The sequence below is a fragment of the Cynocephalus volans genome, chromosome 17 (genome assembly GCF_027409185.1).
Source record: "Cynocephalus volans isolate mCynVol1 chromosome 17, mCynVol1.pri, whole genome shotgun sequence".
NCBI classification, from domain to species: Eukaryota; Metazoa; Chordata; class Mammalia; order Dermoptera; family Cynocephalidae; genus Cynocephalus; species Cynocephalus volans.
This window is the reverse complement of record NC_084476.1, coordinates 37,692,901-37,707,972: the sequence shown is the minus strand read 5'-3', so window position 1 is coordinate 37,707,972 and position 15,072 is coordinate 37,692,901. Positions and strand designations below refer to the sequence as shown.

At 44.6% G+C, this 15,072-nt stretch overlaps 1 protein-coding gene across 1 annotated transcript in view; it reads right to left on the bottom strand.

Moving 5' to 3' along the window:
- The window catches only part of GABBR2 (gamma-aminobutyric acid type B receptor subunit 2), a 378,270-nt gene that overhangs the window by 146,773 nt on the left and 216,425 nt on the right, over positions 1–15,072 (bottom strand). Inside the window, exon 7 of the mRNA XM_063082450.1 lies at positions 5,415–5,651. Coding sequence (XP_062938520.1) covers positions 5,415–5,651 — 237 coding nt within the window. The remainder of the gene's footprint in view (positions 1–5,414; positions 5,652–15,072) is intronic.

The window sequence follows — 15,072 nt, the reverse complement described above, 5'->3', positions numbered from 1 at the left end:
AGTCATAGTAGAGATAATTTTTTAAAGATGTTACATAAAAACTTTAAGGGATACACTGGCTAAGGCTGGATTCCTCTTCATCAGCAATAAAAGCAAATAGATCAATAAACTCTGCAAATCACCATCTGCTTTTCTTCCTCACCTTCTTGGTGAGACCAATTGGAACATAACAGCCATCAGTGGAGAGCAGAATAGTGGCTGCCAGAGCCTGGGAAGCATAGCAGGGAGGGGAGATAGGGAGCGGCTGGGTAATGGTTTCAAAATTACAGCTAGAGAGGAGGAATAAGTTCCAGGGTACTACAGCACTGTAAGGTGACTATAATTAACAACAATTTATTGTATACTTTCAGTTGGCTAGAAAAGAGGACTTTAAATGTTCCCAAACCAAAAACTGATAAATGTTTGAGTTGATGGGTATGTTAATTATCCATCAATGTGTGATGATTTGATCACCACACATTGTACACAAGTATTGAAATATCACACAGTATCCCATAAATATATACCATTATTATGTGCCAATTAAAATTTTTTAAAAAGACAAGAAAAAAAAAAAGAGAAGATAACAGTCATCAGAGATGAAAAGCCTGAACCTAGGGGTGACAGATATGTTACACTGAGATGTCCAGACTTGCAGCTGCTTGAGAAAGGCTGGGCAGAGGATGAAGTACATACTATTATTTGGAGGAACTTACGGGTCACCTTCTTTCCAGCTGTGATTGCTTCTATGTCGAGTCTACCCACAGAGAATGAGGGGTGCTCACAGGAAACAGTTTAGCAAGACTGGAGCCCTCTTCTCACAACCAAATGCTCTTAGAAGCCTCCCAGCCCCCACCCAAACCCGGTATACATACCCCGAGGAACTCTCTGGGAAAAACATTACGTGTATTACATTTTCATAATAGGGCAAAAGGAAATTCCATAATTTAGCCTGTTGTGGGTACCACAAACTAAATGTGGTGCCCTTTTAAAAGACATATCAAAAGAAACATATACCAGAGGGGTTATACTGCCGGTTAGAGCCGTCATATCTCAGTGGGACACACTCAAAGGATTTGTCCACTTTAAGATCGGGGGGGTCGCCCTTGTTTTAAGAGTCTAGAAACAGGGAAGAATTAAAAAATGATCACCCAAAGAAAAGTAAGGCTTTGATTTTCACCTGAATGCTTAGCAAATGTTCCCAAGCATGTTTTGAAAGGTGATGGTCTCCTGTTTATGAATTTAGTGAATCTTTGTCAGGAAAACCAAATTAGAGGAGTCCGTTGAGCCACACAGTGCTGGCGCGTTGAATGTCAGGGATGAGAGGCCTGGAATTGCATTCTCGCTCCCAGCACGTGACACAAAATGAGTGCCCACAGGACTGTACCTTCAATTATTGATACAAGTTCTGCTTACTGAACTGCAGGAAAATTGACAATGGCTCCTTGGTTTAGTCCCCTAAGCAAAACATAGTCATCACTCCAGGGGCCTTGGGTAGATACTGCCCAGAAATTATTCTTCTACTCATCTATCTCTCTTCCATTGAATGGGGGGCTCTTGAGGGCAGGGACTATACATTATTCCTCTCTATACACCAGGCACCCAGCACGGGTGAAAGGTTTCAGACCAGGAAGTGCGTGTACGTGTGGCGCTCCAAGCACTTCTCAAGGTTGCTATTTGAGAATCAGGCAGCCTGCTTATTAATATGTGAATTCTTGGGCTTTACCAAGAGACCACTGCATCAGACGTTCTGGAATGGGGCCTGGGAATATGAAGTTTTAGAGCAGCTCCCTGGGAGATTCTCGTGCATACAGAAGTTTAGGAATCATTGCCCAAGATGAACTCTGCTGAGCTGGGTTCCAAGCCCTTATCACTTCCAGTAAAGGGGATTCTCAGCACCCTCTGGGCTTTTGAGATCTATGTAGCCAATCCTAGCCCGAGTTTCCTGGCTGTATATTTGGCAGAAGAGGAGGTTCCAGGTGGGGAAACATCCTGAGATTTCCAGAGCATGGAGAGTTAATCACAGGGCTGAACATCAGAACTGTGCACTCAAGGAATCAGAGATGGACAGCACTCCTAGGCCATCAGTGTGCAGGTGCGGACACGAAATCCCATTTCAGTGTGTTCCCTGAGAAAGGTAGCTGGGAGGGGAGCTCCTAGAAAAATAAAATAGAGCTGAGCCCCAAGCGAAGCCAGATCCCCAACCTGGGATGCATGGAAGAAATTTCTTCATCATCATGCCAACCAAGAACCACAGGCCCAGCTCCCAGCATACTGAATCAATTGAAATCGAGTCATAGGTATAATTAATTTAATGTGTTTAAACGATTTTCCATATAGTAAACATGCTGAATGAGGTGACCCAGAATAAAGTGTCTGCCTGAGAGGGGAAAGATGGACACCGTGTGTGCTGTATAATGAAAACCCTTCAGCAAATGGAAAACGCTTCAATTTATTTCCTCCTCTCCTGTTCCCTTACTTTCTAACTCTTTATTTATAGCAGAACTTGGCCTTCTGCGGTCTCCTTGGACTACAAAGACGCTTTTTATTTTGTCGGAAGACGTTCTTTTTTCTGTGATCAGAGGACGATTTTAATGAAACCTGTCTACAACCCAGTGACAAGCACATATTACTATGTGACAAAGGGGATGAGGAGGGAGGCGAGACACTGTGCACAGCTGTTTCACTGTTGCAACCTTTCTCAACTATAGCGACACTCTCACAAAGAGAAGAGAGATGGCGCGGAGTGGCGTGGAGGCAGGACCACTCCAGCTACCATCCTGGCTCTGCCAACTTGTGGTGTGGCTTTTCAAAGTCACTTTTCCTCTCTGGACCTCAGATACTCAGCCACAACATGAGGGCATTGACTGTGAGGATCTTTAAGACCCCTTCCACATCTGAAATTCCCTGAATTATGAGTAACACACCGGAGCAGGCATAAATATGTGTCAAGGAATTTCCCATTGAAAAGAAACTCATCTTTGAACCCTGGAAAGCATTTTAGGCAGTCTTCTCTAATTGCTCATCAAGTAGGAATTATGTATTATTTGGCTTAGATGAAAGAGAGCACTTAGAAGTGGTTATAAGTGATCTCCAACTAAGATATATCAGGCATCTTGCAAAATGCTGAATTCTAGGATTGGGAGAGATGGCAAAATGCGTCCTAGATTCTGTAGCTCTCTATTCTTCCATTTCAACTTTGGATACTGTGAATTTATTTTATTAAATAAGAAGCAAAGTGTGAAAAGATGACCTGAATAAGTATACCCACATTTTGAAACAGCCCTGCCTCCATGCTACCCGCGGGAACCCGGGCGAATCCCCCTCCTCTCTGAGTCTCAGTCTGTGAACTTGTGCACTGAGGAGAAAGAACTTGGGAGGTACTTTTGCTGGTGCTCTGTCCAGCCTCTCTGAGAGGGGGTCTCAGGGGCTGCCGGGCTGAGATGAGGATGCAGCTGTGGGAAGACACAACAGGCAGGGCTCTGGGCTTCTTCGTTCAACTGAGAAGCTCCTCTTTAATCTGTTTTATATATCAGGCTCCATGTGAGATTTTATAACAGGGAGTAATGAGGATAAAAAAAAATTTTTTTAAGCTCCTTGGTCTGAGGAAAGCTGTTAGTTTCCAGCCTGAATCTAGGTTGTGCTGCATAAACTGACTTTGCCAAAAACTATATAGAGCGCTTACTTCTGAACTGTGGGAGTAGATGCCCACAGATTTCAGGTCCTGAGCAGCTCTACTCAGGGATTTCAAAAATCTGCTTCTTTTTAGCAAACTTCAGTACCTCCCCAACACCCAGAGCAGTGATTCTCAAACCATAGCATGCATTAGAATCTCCTGGACGGTTTGTTAAAACAGATGGCTAGGTTCCCCACCCGGGGAGATTCTGACTCAATGGGCCTGGCTCTGAGAATGTAATGCTGACCACCCTTTGAGAGTGGTTGGCCTCTGAGATAAAGGCCAGTCTCCTTAGCTTGTCCCTCCAGAATTGGCCCCATCATTCACCTTCCCAACATTTCCACCCAAGTGATTGTCCCCCACCCACCCATGCCTTTCTCCATCTGGCCAGATGCCAGCCCCTCTCTGCATGTCTAACTCCTACCTGCCCATCAAGGCACAGCTCAAATGCCACTTCTCCCAAAAAACCTCCCCTGACCCTTACACCAAAGGTCCCAGCAATCTCTCCAGGCTCATATAGTTTCTCCCACGGTTCTGAGCACTGTTAACCTCTCGTTGTCATTTTTGTCCAGGTCTCTCCCCTACGTGTGGGTCATGGGCTCTAGCACAGGGATCTTGTTTTAACCTTGGCATCCACAACATTGTCCACACCTTGGCACCTGCACAGGCCTTGACCCACCAGACCAATGACGCAAGCCTAAGCACACGCACGCAAGAATACAAACACTTAAGAAATGTGCCAATCAACTCATCTTACCTACTCCTCTTAATGCCCCAAGTCGGACTGACCGTATAAATGACTCTCTAAATTAGAACATGGGACAGCACTTCAGTGCATTCAACCTATATTTGAGATAAATTTCCCATATTTTCTGGGAGCAGAGTCAGTGACACACAGCACATAAATGACTACCACATGCGTCCATTACCAGAAGGTAATGAAATGCAGCAATTTAGAGTTAGACCCAGGTTCAAATCTCAGCTCTACCTCTGATTAGCTGGAGTACCTAAATGCTCCAAGCTCCAGGCTCTTCCCCATTCATGAGAATAATAACAATACGTATTCCTATGGATGGCATAAGGACGCAATGAGATCATTATGAACAATAACAATAGCTAGCATTTATTGAGTGCCTACCATGTGCCTAGCACTGGGCATGCATTATTGAATCTACATCAAGTACTTAGCACGGCATCTAGCACATAGTAAGCATTCAAGAAACATTAGCCTTTATCATTGTTAATTTTCCCAACTTCCATGTGAGACATATATTATTATCCCTATTTCCCAGATGAAAAACTTGAGGCTAAGAGCAAGTAGCTTGCTCAACAATTATTAGCAATTTTTTACATCATAAAGGTTGATCTTTATAACAACTTCGTTAGGTGGATATTATTCCCATTTTGTGAATGAAAACTCTGTAGTTCAAAGAAGGTAACTTGTAAGTGAAGGCCCTGGATTTGAACCTGACTCAGGGTCCAGAGCTCCTGCTGGCCCACCCAACCCACCTCCTGGTAAAACGCACCTGCCCTGCGTGCTCTTGACTCTGCAGCCTTTCCTATCCATGATTTACAGAGAAGCATTTCCTCAGTGTTTCAGAGAGCACACCCCCCGCCCCTCCTTTCAACAGCCCTGCAATCCCACAGCCCTTAAGAAGTTACTTCAATGACCCGAGACAAAAGATCACGTATCAGAAGACGTGTAACAGCCCCTGCAAGGGGCAATAAGGCAAACAGAACCTGGAGGCGTGGGACTGACCGTGACCCCAAAGAAGTTGGTTTCATTCATGGCATTGAGGATGATCCTGCCCAGCGTGTGGTCCGTGTAGTTGAAGTCCTGGATCCGCTGGTGCCGGCTGCTGGCATGCAGCGTCTCCATGGCCCTCTGCAGCGTCTTGGCGATGACCCAGATGCCGTCGTAAGCGTACCCGTGGAACTTGCTGGGCCCCACTCCTGACCGCTTGTTGTTGTACTCTCTCTCATACTGCTGGGGAGTCTGGAAGAACAAGAGGGTCGGGGAATATCAAGTTATAGCTGGCAGGCACATCAGCACATAATCCAAGAACAGCCAACACTCTCCAGCACCCACTGTGTGCCAGCCACAGTGCTAGGCTCTTTATGTGCATTATCTCATTTAATCCTCCTACAACCTTGCAAGGTGAGTACTATTATTGTCCCCATTTCACAGATGGTGAAACTGATTCAGAGAGTCTGCTTGCCAAGGGTCACACAGCTGGTGAGTGAGGGCTGAGATTTGAACCCTGTCTGGCTGGTAAGGCTAAAGGGAGGGATAATGCACCCTGACCAGGCCTCCCCTACTATTTGTAGGGTCTGGGGCTGGAGTACTTATGGAGGCCCATATACCATATGTATAAATGTCTAAGCTATAGATGAGTCAACAAACTGTGTAATAAAATATTTTCTAATCCTCCCTCACTATAATAAATATGCCTTTCTAATGGCCTGGAAGGCCAAGTTTGAACTTGGAATTCTGGGGCTCCTCAGAGCTTCAGGCTGGACACAGCAGCACAGGGGTAGCGGCGTTGCTCTGTAGCCCACCCCCTCCCACCTGGCTCCATTCTACAGCCCAGCCAGGCTCAGTTCTCACCTCCTTCCCCTTCCAGCATCAGTAGCCCTTTGACCACCTCAGAGGCATAGTCCACCCTCATGAACTGCGGCTGACCTAGGCCAGAGGCTCTCCTGTCTGGAAGCAGCTCCAGCCAAATGTGCAGGGAATTCAGGGCAGGGTCTAGAAGCTAGATGGGGTGCAGGCTCCAGGTGGGCTGTCTCCTTGGGGCCGAGTGAGGCCTTCCTAGAGCACAGGGCCTAGGGCAGGTCCCCGTTGCTCAGGTGTAAGGCAATACCCATGCCTCCTACTCTTTCCTTTCACCTTTCATAATATAACAGTGTCTGTGAGTAGCTCGGCATTAAAAAAAAGAATTTTTTTCTCCCATTGAGCTGAATTTCATAAAAGAATTTCATTGGTGATATTAACATTCTGATTGTGGCCTCAAAGTAATGAAACTGCCTTTTTACTCCAGTCTCTGGAGCTTGCACTTCCAAATGAATGCTGCCCCAGGGGAACCCATTACCCTTAGCCCCTTTGTGGGCCTTTGTGGTTCTCTGCCAGAAATGTCATCAGAGCCTGTGGCTTAGCCTTTGGAAGAACACTCCTTGGGGACAAATCACATAGAAACCATGAACTCATTGTCATTTTATACTGGGAAGGGCCCTTAGACACAGTCACATACACCCCCTCTGTCTACAGCCTGAGGCTCAGAGAGGTCCAGAGACTTGCCCAAGGTCACACAGCTGGTGTGTGTGTGTGCGTGTGCGTGTGCGTGTGCGTGTGCGTGTGTGTGTGTGTGTGTGGTGTGTGTGTGCGTGTGCGTGTGCGTGTGTGTGTGTGTGTGTGTGTGTGTGTGTGTGTGTGTGTGTAGCCAGACTAGCTTTCCATTCCATCTCTGCTACTTCTTTCCTCTTTGACTTCTGAGGTCATAATGGCTTTTTGAAAACCACAAGTTGTTTTGGCCGGTCTAGTACTCTAGGAGGTTGGAGGAGCTGGGTCATCAAAGGCTGGGTTTGTCCATGTCTGGAGCCCACCGTGGCCAAGAAGCGGCATCTCTTGTGGGGTCACCACCCAGGTGCCTGTGGAGTGAGTGCTTTGTGCCTCCAGACCTGCAGGCGATGACCTCTGCCTAACTGGATGTGAACAGGGTCCCAGCAATGAACCCACCTTCTTTTGTGTTTCAGGGTCCTCTTGGAAGGCTCAGGTTTTCTCCCTGTTTACAATTTCCCTGAGAAATACATCATCTCCTGCTCATCACTACTCCATTCATCACTCAAAATACACGGCAGAAACTCTTCCAATCTGACGGTTCTTTAAGGAGACCAGCATCCCCAGCCCCTTCTCACAGTTAATCACTTCCCCGCCACCCTCCCCTATTGCCCCTGTCCGCCCTGACTCCTGGGGAGGCATGACACCCGCTCTCTCTCTCGGACCTGCGGGTCCCTCACAACATCGTTTGCTCGCACCTCGGGGCTCCTGCGCTCTTTCCTCTGCCAGAAAGCTCCTTCCACCGCTCTTGGCATGATATTCTCACATTCAAATGTCAACACCTGTCACTTCTCAGGGAAGGCTTCCCTGACTCACCCATTCCACAAACCCCTCACCCAGCGTTCTCTGTCCACAGTTTTTATCTTTGCTGCACTTGTCACCCTGCACTTTCCCTACTTCTGTGTGTATGGGCTACTGTCTGCCATTCACCCCCCGCTCCCCGCCCACCCACAATCAAGCTCCGTGAGGTCAGGGATGTGTCCTGTCTTGGTCACTGAGGTATCAGCAGAATCCCAAACAAAGCCCGCACAGGCCCTTCCTAGGCCTCAGTTTCTCTGTCTGTAAAACACAGGAACATACCTGTTCACACATTGTAGGGCCAAATTATTCTTCCCGAATATAAAAATCCCACTGTGTATGAAAGTACCATTTTCCTGCATTCTTGACATTAGGTATTTTAGTTTTTAAAATCATTTTCAGTTTGTTCAGTTAAGAAAAATGTATAACTTCTTTTAATTTTAATTTGCATTGCTCCAATTAATGATTAGAGGGCGCTCCTTTCAAATACTGACCAGCAATTTTTACTTCTTAAGTGAACTTCCTCTTTATGCCATATTGCTATGGTGATGGTCACATCTTTTATTGTTTTGTATCCTCGTTATTTTTCCATGTTTTACTACATGGCTATATGCTCTTTGCTTTTTAAATGTAATTTGGGTCTATTTCTGGTTGTGAACTCAGCTGTTGGCTATTTTTAAAGTATTAAAAAGTTACTTGGGGGCCGGCCCGTGGCTCACTCGGGAGAGTGTGGTGCTGATAACACCAAGGCCACGGGTTCGGATCCCACATAGGGATAGAAGGTTAGCTCACTGGGTCAGCGTGGTGCTGACAACTCCAAGTCAAGGGTTGAGATCCCCTTACCAATCATCTTTAAAACAAAAAAAAAAGTTACTTGGAAGTGTATTTCTCTAATTAATTGCTTTAAGCACAAAAGGACAGAGGCCCTTTGGCTTCTTCTCCGCTCTTGGATTTCGCTCCTACGAGCTTTCTCTGCTGCACACAGGCATCTGAGGGTTAGTGGTGTCCGTCTTTGAATCCCACTTGTTTAACCAAATGGTTACACTCAGATGACATTTCTGGACCAGCTCCCCAAGCAGAGCATGGCACTGGGGCATCTTTCAAGATTTCTATGATCCTCTTAAAGGAGGGGGATCCAGACCTGAGGTGAATATTCCCAGTGTGGTCTTGTGAGAAGGTAACTAAGTACAATTTTTTAACTTTTCTTTTTTCTTTTTTTTTGGTGGGGACAGTAAATGGAATAAGAGCATATTGTTTATTCGATTTGGCCTTGGGGCCAACACCAGCCCCTATCTATACTTTTCACTTGTGCCACTTGTAAATCCATATTTTTTTTCTATCTCATAAAACTTCTTTCCAGGGATGAGAATACTGGAAATATGGCTGTTTACCAAATTCTGTGGGACAGTCTTTGGAATGGGACACAGGGGTAGCTCAGCCCTGAAAGGTGACCTCATTCTCACTGTCCTTCCAAGCCTCGAGTTGAAGAAGACACTGCCACCACGTTATATCCCAGGCCATTCAGCACAGCTCCCGGGTGACGCCAGCACCAGCCTCCCTCGGGCAAAACAACGACAGCAGGAAGCAACACTCTCACATTGCTGGAGAAAAGGTACTAGTTCTTCCCAAAGCAGGCCTCCAATTACTAGCAGGGCAGAAGAAGCTCTTCCTCTGTGAAGTCGACACTGAGTGCTGATTAATTACTCATGCTCTGAGGTCAAGTTTACTGTGAGATGAGAAAAGTTTCTGAGAAGATAACTTTATATATAGTTCCAATTACTGACAGGTTTTGCTCCAGCATATTTTTGAAAGGCAGTTGTTGCAACTTGGAACATATTTTCCCGCAGAAACTATGTTATAAATAGTGGTTAGGTTACCAGGCTAGCCCATACAAGCTTGCTAACCCACAGTGTGACTAAACTTTCTGGGTCTGTCATTCCGACAGAACCAAGCTGAGTCCTGCTGTCTGGGAGAGGGGAGCCTCACGGACAGAAGAAAGGATAAAGAGAAGGACACATGCTCTTCTATTTCTCCAACTTCCCCCTCACAGAGGCAAAACTGGCAGAAGTTCTCTCTGGCGTCCCTGTGGGATGATCGAATCACAGAGTCTCATTTGGAAGGCACACTAGGGGATCTTTAGTCTCTTCCTATATTCCAGATTGTAGAACACTTGGGAGCTGGTTAAAAATGCAGATGCCAGGGACCTACATTTTGTTTTGGTATGTCAGTGAGTGAGTTAACGTAGACATCTGTATTTAAAAATATCTCAGATTTTAAGCATGCACAAATTAGCAACCACTGATTAAGTCCCTCCTACAATATGATTATTGGATCTTCTCAATAGCCACTTCCAGGTATTTGTTGAACCCCTTCTTAGACTCTCCAGTGTTGGGAAACTCACTATCTTTTCAGACAAAGCCTTCCACTTAGGGAATGCCCGATGTCGATGAGACTGCTCTTCTGCAGCTTGTATTCAGTGTGCTACATCTTCCCATGGACCCCAAATAGGCATGTCTGCTCCCTCTCATGCACAACAGCCCCTCGAAGGGCTGAAGACAGGGACGTGCATACCCCTCCCCGAATGTGGCATTCTCCTCCTTGTAAGCTAAATAATATCAGTTCAGACTTTTACACCTAGTTAATAAATCCCTCAAAATTAAAGGTGAAATATAGAAAACTCCAGACAGCCAGAAATGGGGAGAATTTGTCTTCAGCAAACCCACAGTAAAAGAAAGACTAACAGTAGTTCTTCAGGCAGAGAGATAATGATCATAAACGGAACAGAAATGCAGGAAGGAATGAAAAGGAATGGAAAGTGTATATATTTGAGTAGAGCTACATGAAAAATGACACAGGGCTGAGAAAATCTTAAAGGAGGTCTTAACACTACCAGGTGTCAAGTCTTACTAAAAAGCTTAAGTAATTAAGACAGTGTGGTGTTGATTAGAGGAAAGGCAAATAGATCAAGCAAGAGAAGATAAAGTCCAGAAAGAGACCCGCACTACATGCAGTTACTTAATTTATGGCAAAGGGGACAGTGTAGCATGGGTGGTGGGGGGAGAGATGATGGTCTTTTAAAAAAGTGGCCCTGAATCAATTGGCTAACCATATAGAAAAAAATGAATCTTTATTTTACTTCAAACCATCCATATAACCAATTTCATATAGATTCTATATCTAAATGTGAAAGGTATAACAAAACTTTTTTTTTTGGACCAGTAAGGGGATCGCAACCCTCGGCATGGTGTCGTCTGCACCACGCCCAGCCAGTGAGCACACCAGCCATCCCTATATAGGATCCAAACCCACGGCCTTGGCGCTACCAGTGCCGCACTCTCCCGAATGAGCCACGGGGCCGGCCCATAACAAAACTTCTAAAATACAAGATAGGAAAACATTTTCATGAGCTTGGGTGGGCAAAGATACTTAAATATTAAATCAGATTGCTTGAAAATCAAGAATTGCTATTCATCAAAATACATGAAGAGAGTGAAAAGATAAGCCACAGAATGAGAGAAGATATAAGTAGTACATATAACTTTCAAAGGATTTATATCCAGAATATAAAAAGAACTTCTGTAAATCAATAAGGAACAGGCAAAGAATCCAATAGGAAAAATAGGCAAAAGACATGAATAGGCAATTTACAAAAGAAGATATCAAAATGTGCAATAAAGATATGAAAAGATTAGTCATTAACTTGATTAGTCATTAGGGAAATGCAAATTAAAACTAAAAGGAGATACCACTATATGCCCACTGGATTGGCTAAAATTAAAAAGCTGACAACACCAAACGTTGGTGAGCATGTGAACCAACTGGAACTCCCAATCACTGCTGGTGGGTGTGTAAATTGGTATAACCACTTTTGAAAGCTGTTTGGCACATCTCCTAAAGCTGAACATATGCCTACCCTGTGACTCAGAAATCCCACCCCAAAGTATGCACCCAAAAGTAATGTGCACATATCTTCACTAAAATATATCAAATACCTAAAATATATACCAAACCAAATATGTGCAAGAATTCTACACAGACATTTCAGAGAGAAATTAAAGAAGACCCAAGTAAATGCAGGACTATATAACACTCATCAATTGGAAGACTCAATATTATTAAGATTTCAGTTTTCTCTAAATTGATCAGAGTAGGTTTGTGTGTATGTAAGTGTAAATTACAACCTGATTCAAGAATGTATATGCACAGAAATATATCCAAGAATATCCAAGACAATACTGAAGAACTAAGATGGAGGACCTATATTACTAGTTATCAAGACTCATTATAAAGCTACAGAAATTAAGGCAGAGGTGTTTTGGTGAAAAAACAAACTAACGGAAGAGAAAATAAAATTTAGATATAGAACTAAATATATGCAGTCATTTGATTTATGACAAAGATGATAACTGTGGGAAAAGATGGACTTTTCAATAAATAATGGTGAGTCAATCAGATATCGATACGAAAAAGAAAAGAAGAAAAGGAATCTTTATCCTTACCTCACACCATATACAAAATCAATTCTAGGTTCATTGTACATCTAAATGTGAAAGGTAAAACAATAAAGCTTCTAAAAAACAAAATAGGAAAGTATATTCATGGCCTTGGGGCGAGTTCTATCAAAACAAAGAATTTCTGTTCATCAAAACACACCATTTAGAGGACTTCCAGGTAGTGGAAGACAATGGAGGCTGTGTATCAATTAGCCTCCCCACATCTCCCCAAACTATACTAAATAGTCTTATAGCTACAAAAATTCAATACCACATCTTACCCTCACCAATAATTGAAGACAGAGAACACCAAAACTGTAAAATAACTGTGAGTAAAAAGAGAAAAATTAACACATTTCACTTGTGCTTTTGCCCCACCCATATTCTGGTGCAAGGTTTTGTGGCAAGTAAAGGTGGACTGAGGAAACGGTGGCAAGGACAGAAGACGGGGGCTATCGAAGGGTGAGGTAGAATAGCTACCAGATAGACTAATCCACCCTAAACCTGAAGATACTATTAAAAACCAGCTAGATTTCAAAAGATCAAAAACAGGCATCTGTATGGCAAAGAAAGTCAGAAGAATGGTTACCTTTTGATGGTGAGTACTGACTGAGACAGGGCATAAAGGCAGCTTCTGGATTGCTTGTACTGTCCTTTTTCTTGAGCTGGGTGGTTGTTACATGGGTGTTCTCCTTAAATGAAAATAATTACCTAAAAAATCAAAAGTAATCTCAATTCCTTCAGCTGCTTCTCACCTCACATGACTTGGGCTATAAAGTCTTCATCAGTCTGGCTACTCCTGTCCCCTACCTCCCAGTCTCCTGTCCTGATGATGGGAGAGAACTAAACTTTGGGAAGCATCTACTACATGTTTGGCACTCTGTAGGATAATTTCCACTGTACAACCTCATCTGATCTTTATAAATCTGTGAAAGACATACTATTATCCCAGTTTTACAGACGAGAAACAATCAGAAAGATTAGATGACTTGTCCAGTGTCACTGGATCACTGCTGATTAGGTTCAGCTGCATATAACAGAATGAACAAATTATCAGTGACACTGAGATAGTTTATTTCTTTCTCATATAAAAGAGGTCCCTGGGTAGGCAGTGCAGGGCTGCTATGACAGCTCCACAGAGTAATCAGGGCCCCAAGCTCCTATCTTTATGCTCCACAATCCAAGAATAAAGTTTCCTTCTCGAGGTCACCTCCTGGCCCAAGATAGCTGCTAGCATCCCAGCCATTCCATCCATATTCCAGCCAACACAAAAGAGAAAGAATAAGAAGGGCAAGACCCCTTTTTAAAGAAGCCTTTCCAGAAATCCCATATAACACTTCTCCTTATATCTCATTGGCCAGACTTAGAATCCTGACCTTATCTAGCTACATGGGAGACTGGGAAATGTACATTTTTAGTAGGGTGGCAACAGACCCAGTTAAAAGTCAGAGATGTGTTACTCAGATGAAACAGGGGAAGAGGGGTATGGATGTTGGCACAGACAACCAGCTGTCTGCCAGAGTCACCCAGCTGGGAAGTATGGAGCCAAGATTCAAATGTAGCCAGCGGACCCTGCATAGGCCATCGAACCCCTCCTCCTGAGCCCATGTCCCTCTGTCACACCACCTGTATCTCAGTGACATGGATACCTAGGGGGGTAAAAGGAACAGGAGCTGTGTGGGGAGGGCAGGGTCAGAGGCAGTGGCTCTGTGAAGCTCGGTTCCCTAGGGAGCTCCCCTATTTTTTTATGCACCTTCCCTTTCTCCACTCTAGAGCCAAGAGCTTCCCTAAAAGCTCCGAGTGCTCTGTCATGGAGCTCATATCACAGTGCCTACAAGATGGGTGCAGCTTTTCATGGGTCATTGGCTCTAAGTGGAGAGCCTACTAGATTTGTGTTTCCTCAAGTTCTGCAGTGTTGCATAAACAATCACGGGTGGTCACAGAAGTTTCTTGCCAGACAACAATACAAACTCTTCCAAAGGATGAGCCTGTGCCTTTGATTGAGGGCTGGGGCCATCTCTGAGGTCCCTGCTGATTCCAGGGTTTTGCGAACAGCTCCATCTGGCGCTTTGGCCCAGCTCTGTGTCGCAGCAGAGGAACAGTAACATGGGAAGAATGTCCGCGTGGGAGAGGCTGAGCCATCCGTGGAGAAAACAGGCCAGAAGTGTAAATGTTCCGAATGGAAACAAACCTAACAGGACTCTGAAAAATGGAAATTGACACTTGAAATCATCAGTGTCAACAGAATCACTATGCTAAAGTACAATAGAGATAGGGAACCCCAAGGAGGAGAAAGTATGTCAGAGCCCAAAACAAGTGCCCAGAAGCTGTCCTCATGAGGTGCCAGAAGAATGTGCTCAGAGAAGCCTGAGGTCCACACTTGCTCCAACCGGGACAAAGACTGAAGAACGTGCTTCTGGAGGGAGCCAAAGGCCTTGTTATTCCCTTTACCAGGAAACTCCTGGCACCGATGAGCGAGCTGGGGACAGCCTGATGCTAGAGACAGGCATACGAAGGGGTGAACCTTAGAGAATGCATCCAGGAGGGCCATTATTCTGCCTGCTCTGTGACTTTCTCTACTGGGAGTCACCTGTATCCTGGGAGATTCCAGGGTTTAACATGATAACCACATCACACAGCTAGCTGTAATAACCCTATGCAATATTTACAGAGAGACAGAAAACTGAGTCGTAAGAGGACCCGAGGAGTTATCTGGGCCAAATCCCTCATTTGCAGTCAAGGAAACAGGCCTGGAGGGAGTGCGATTTGCTGAGGTGCTCCAGATCGCC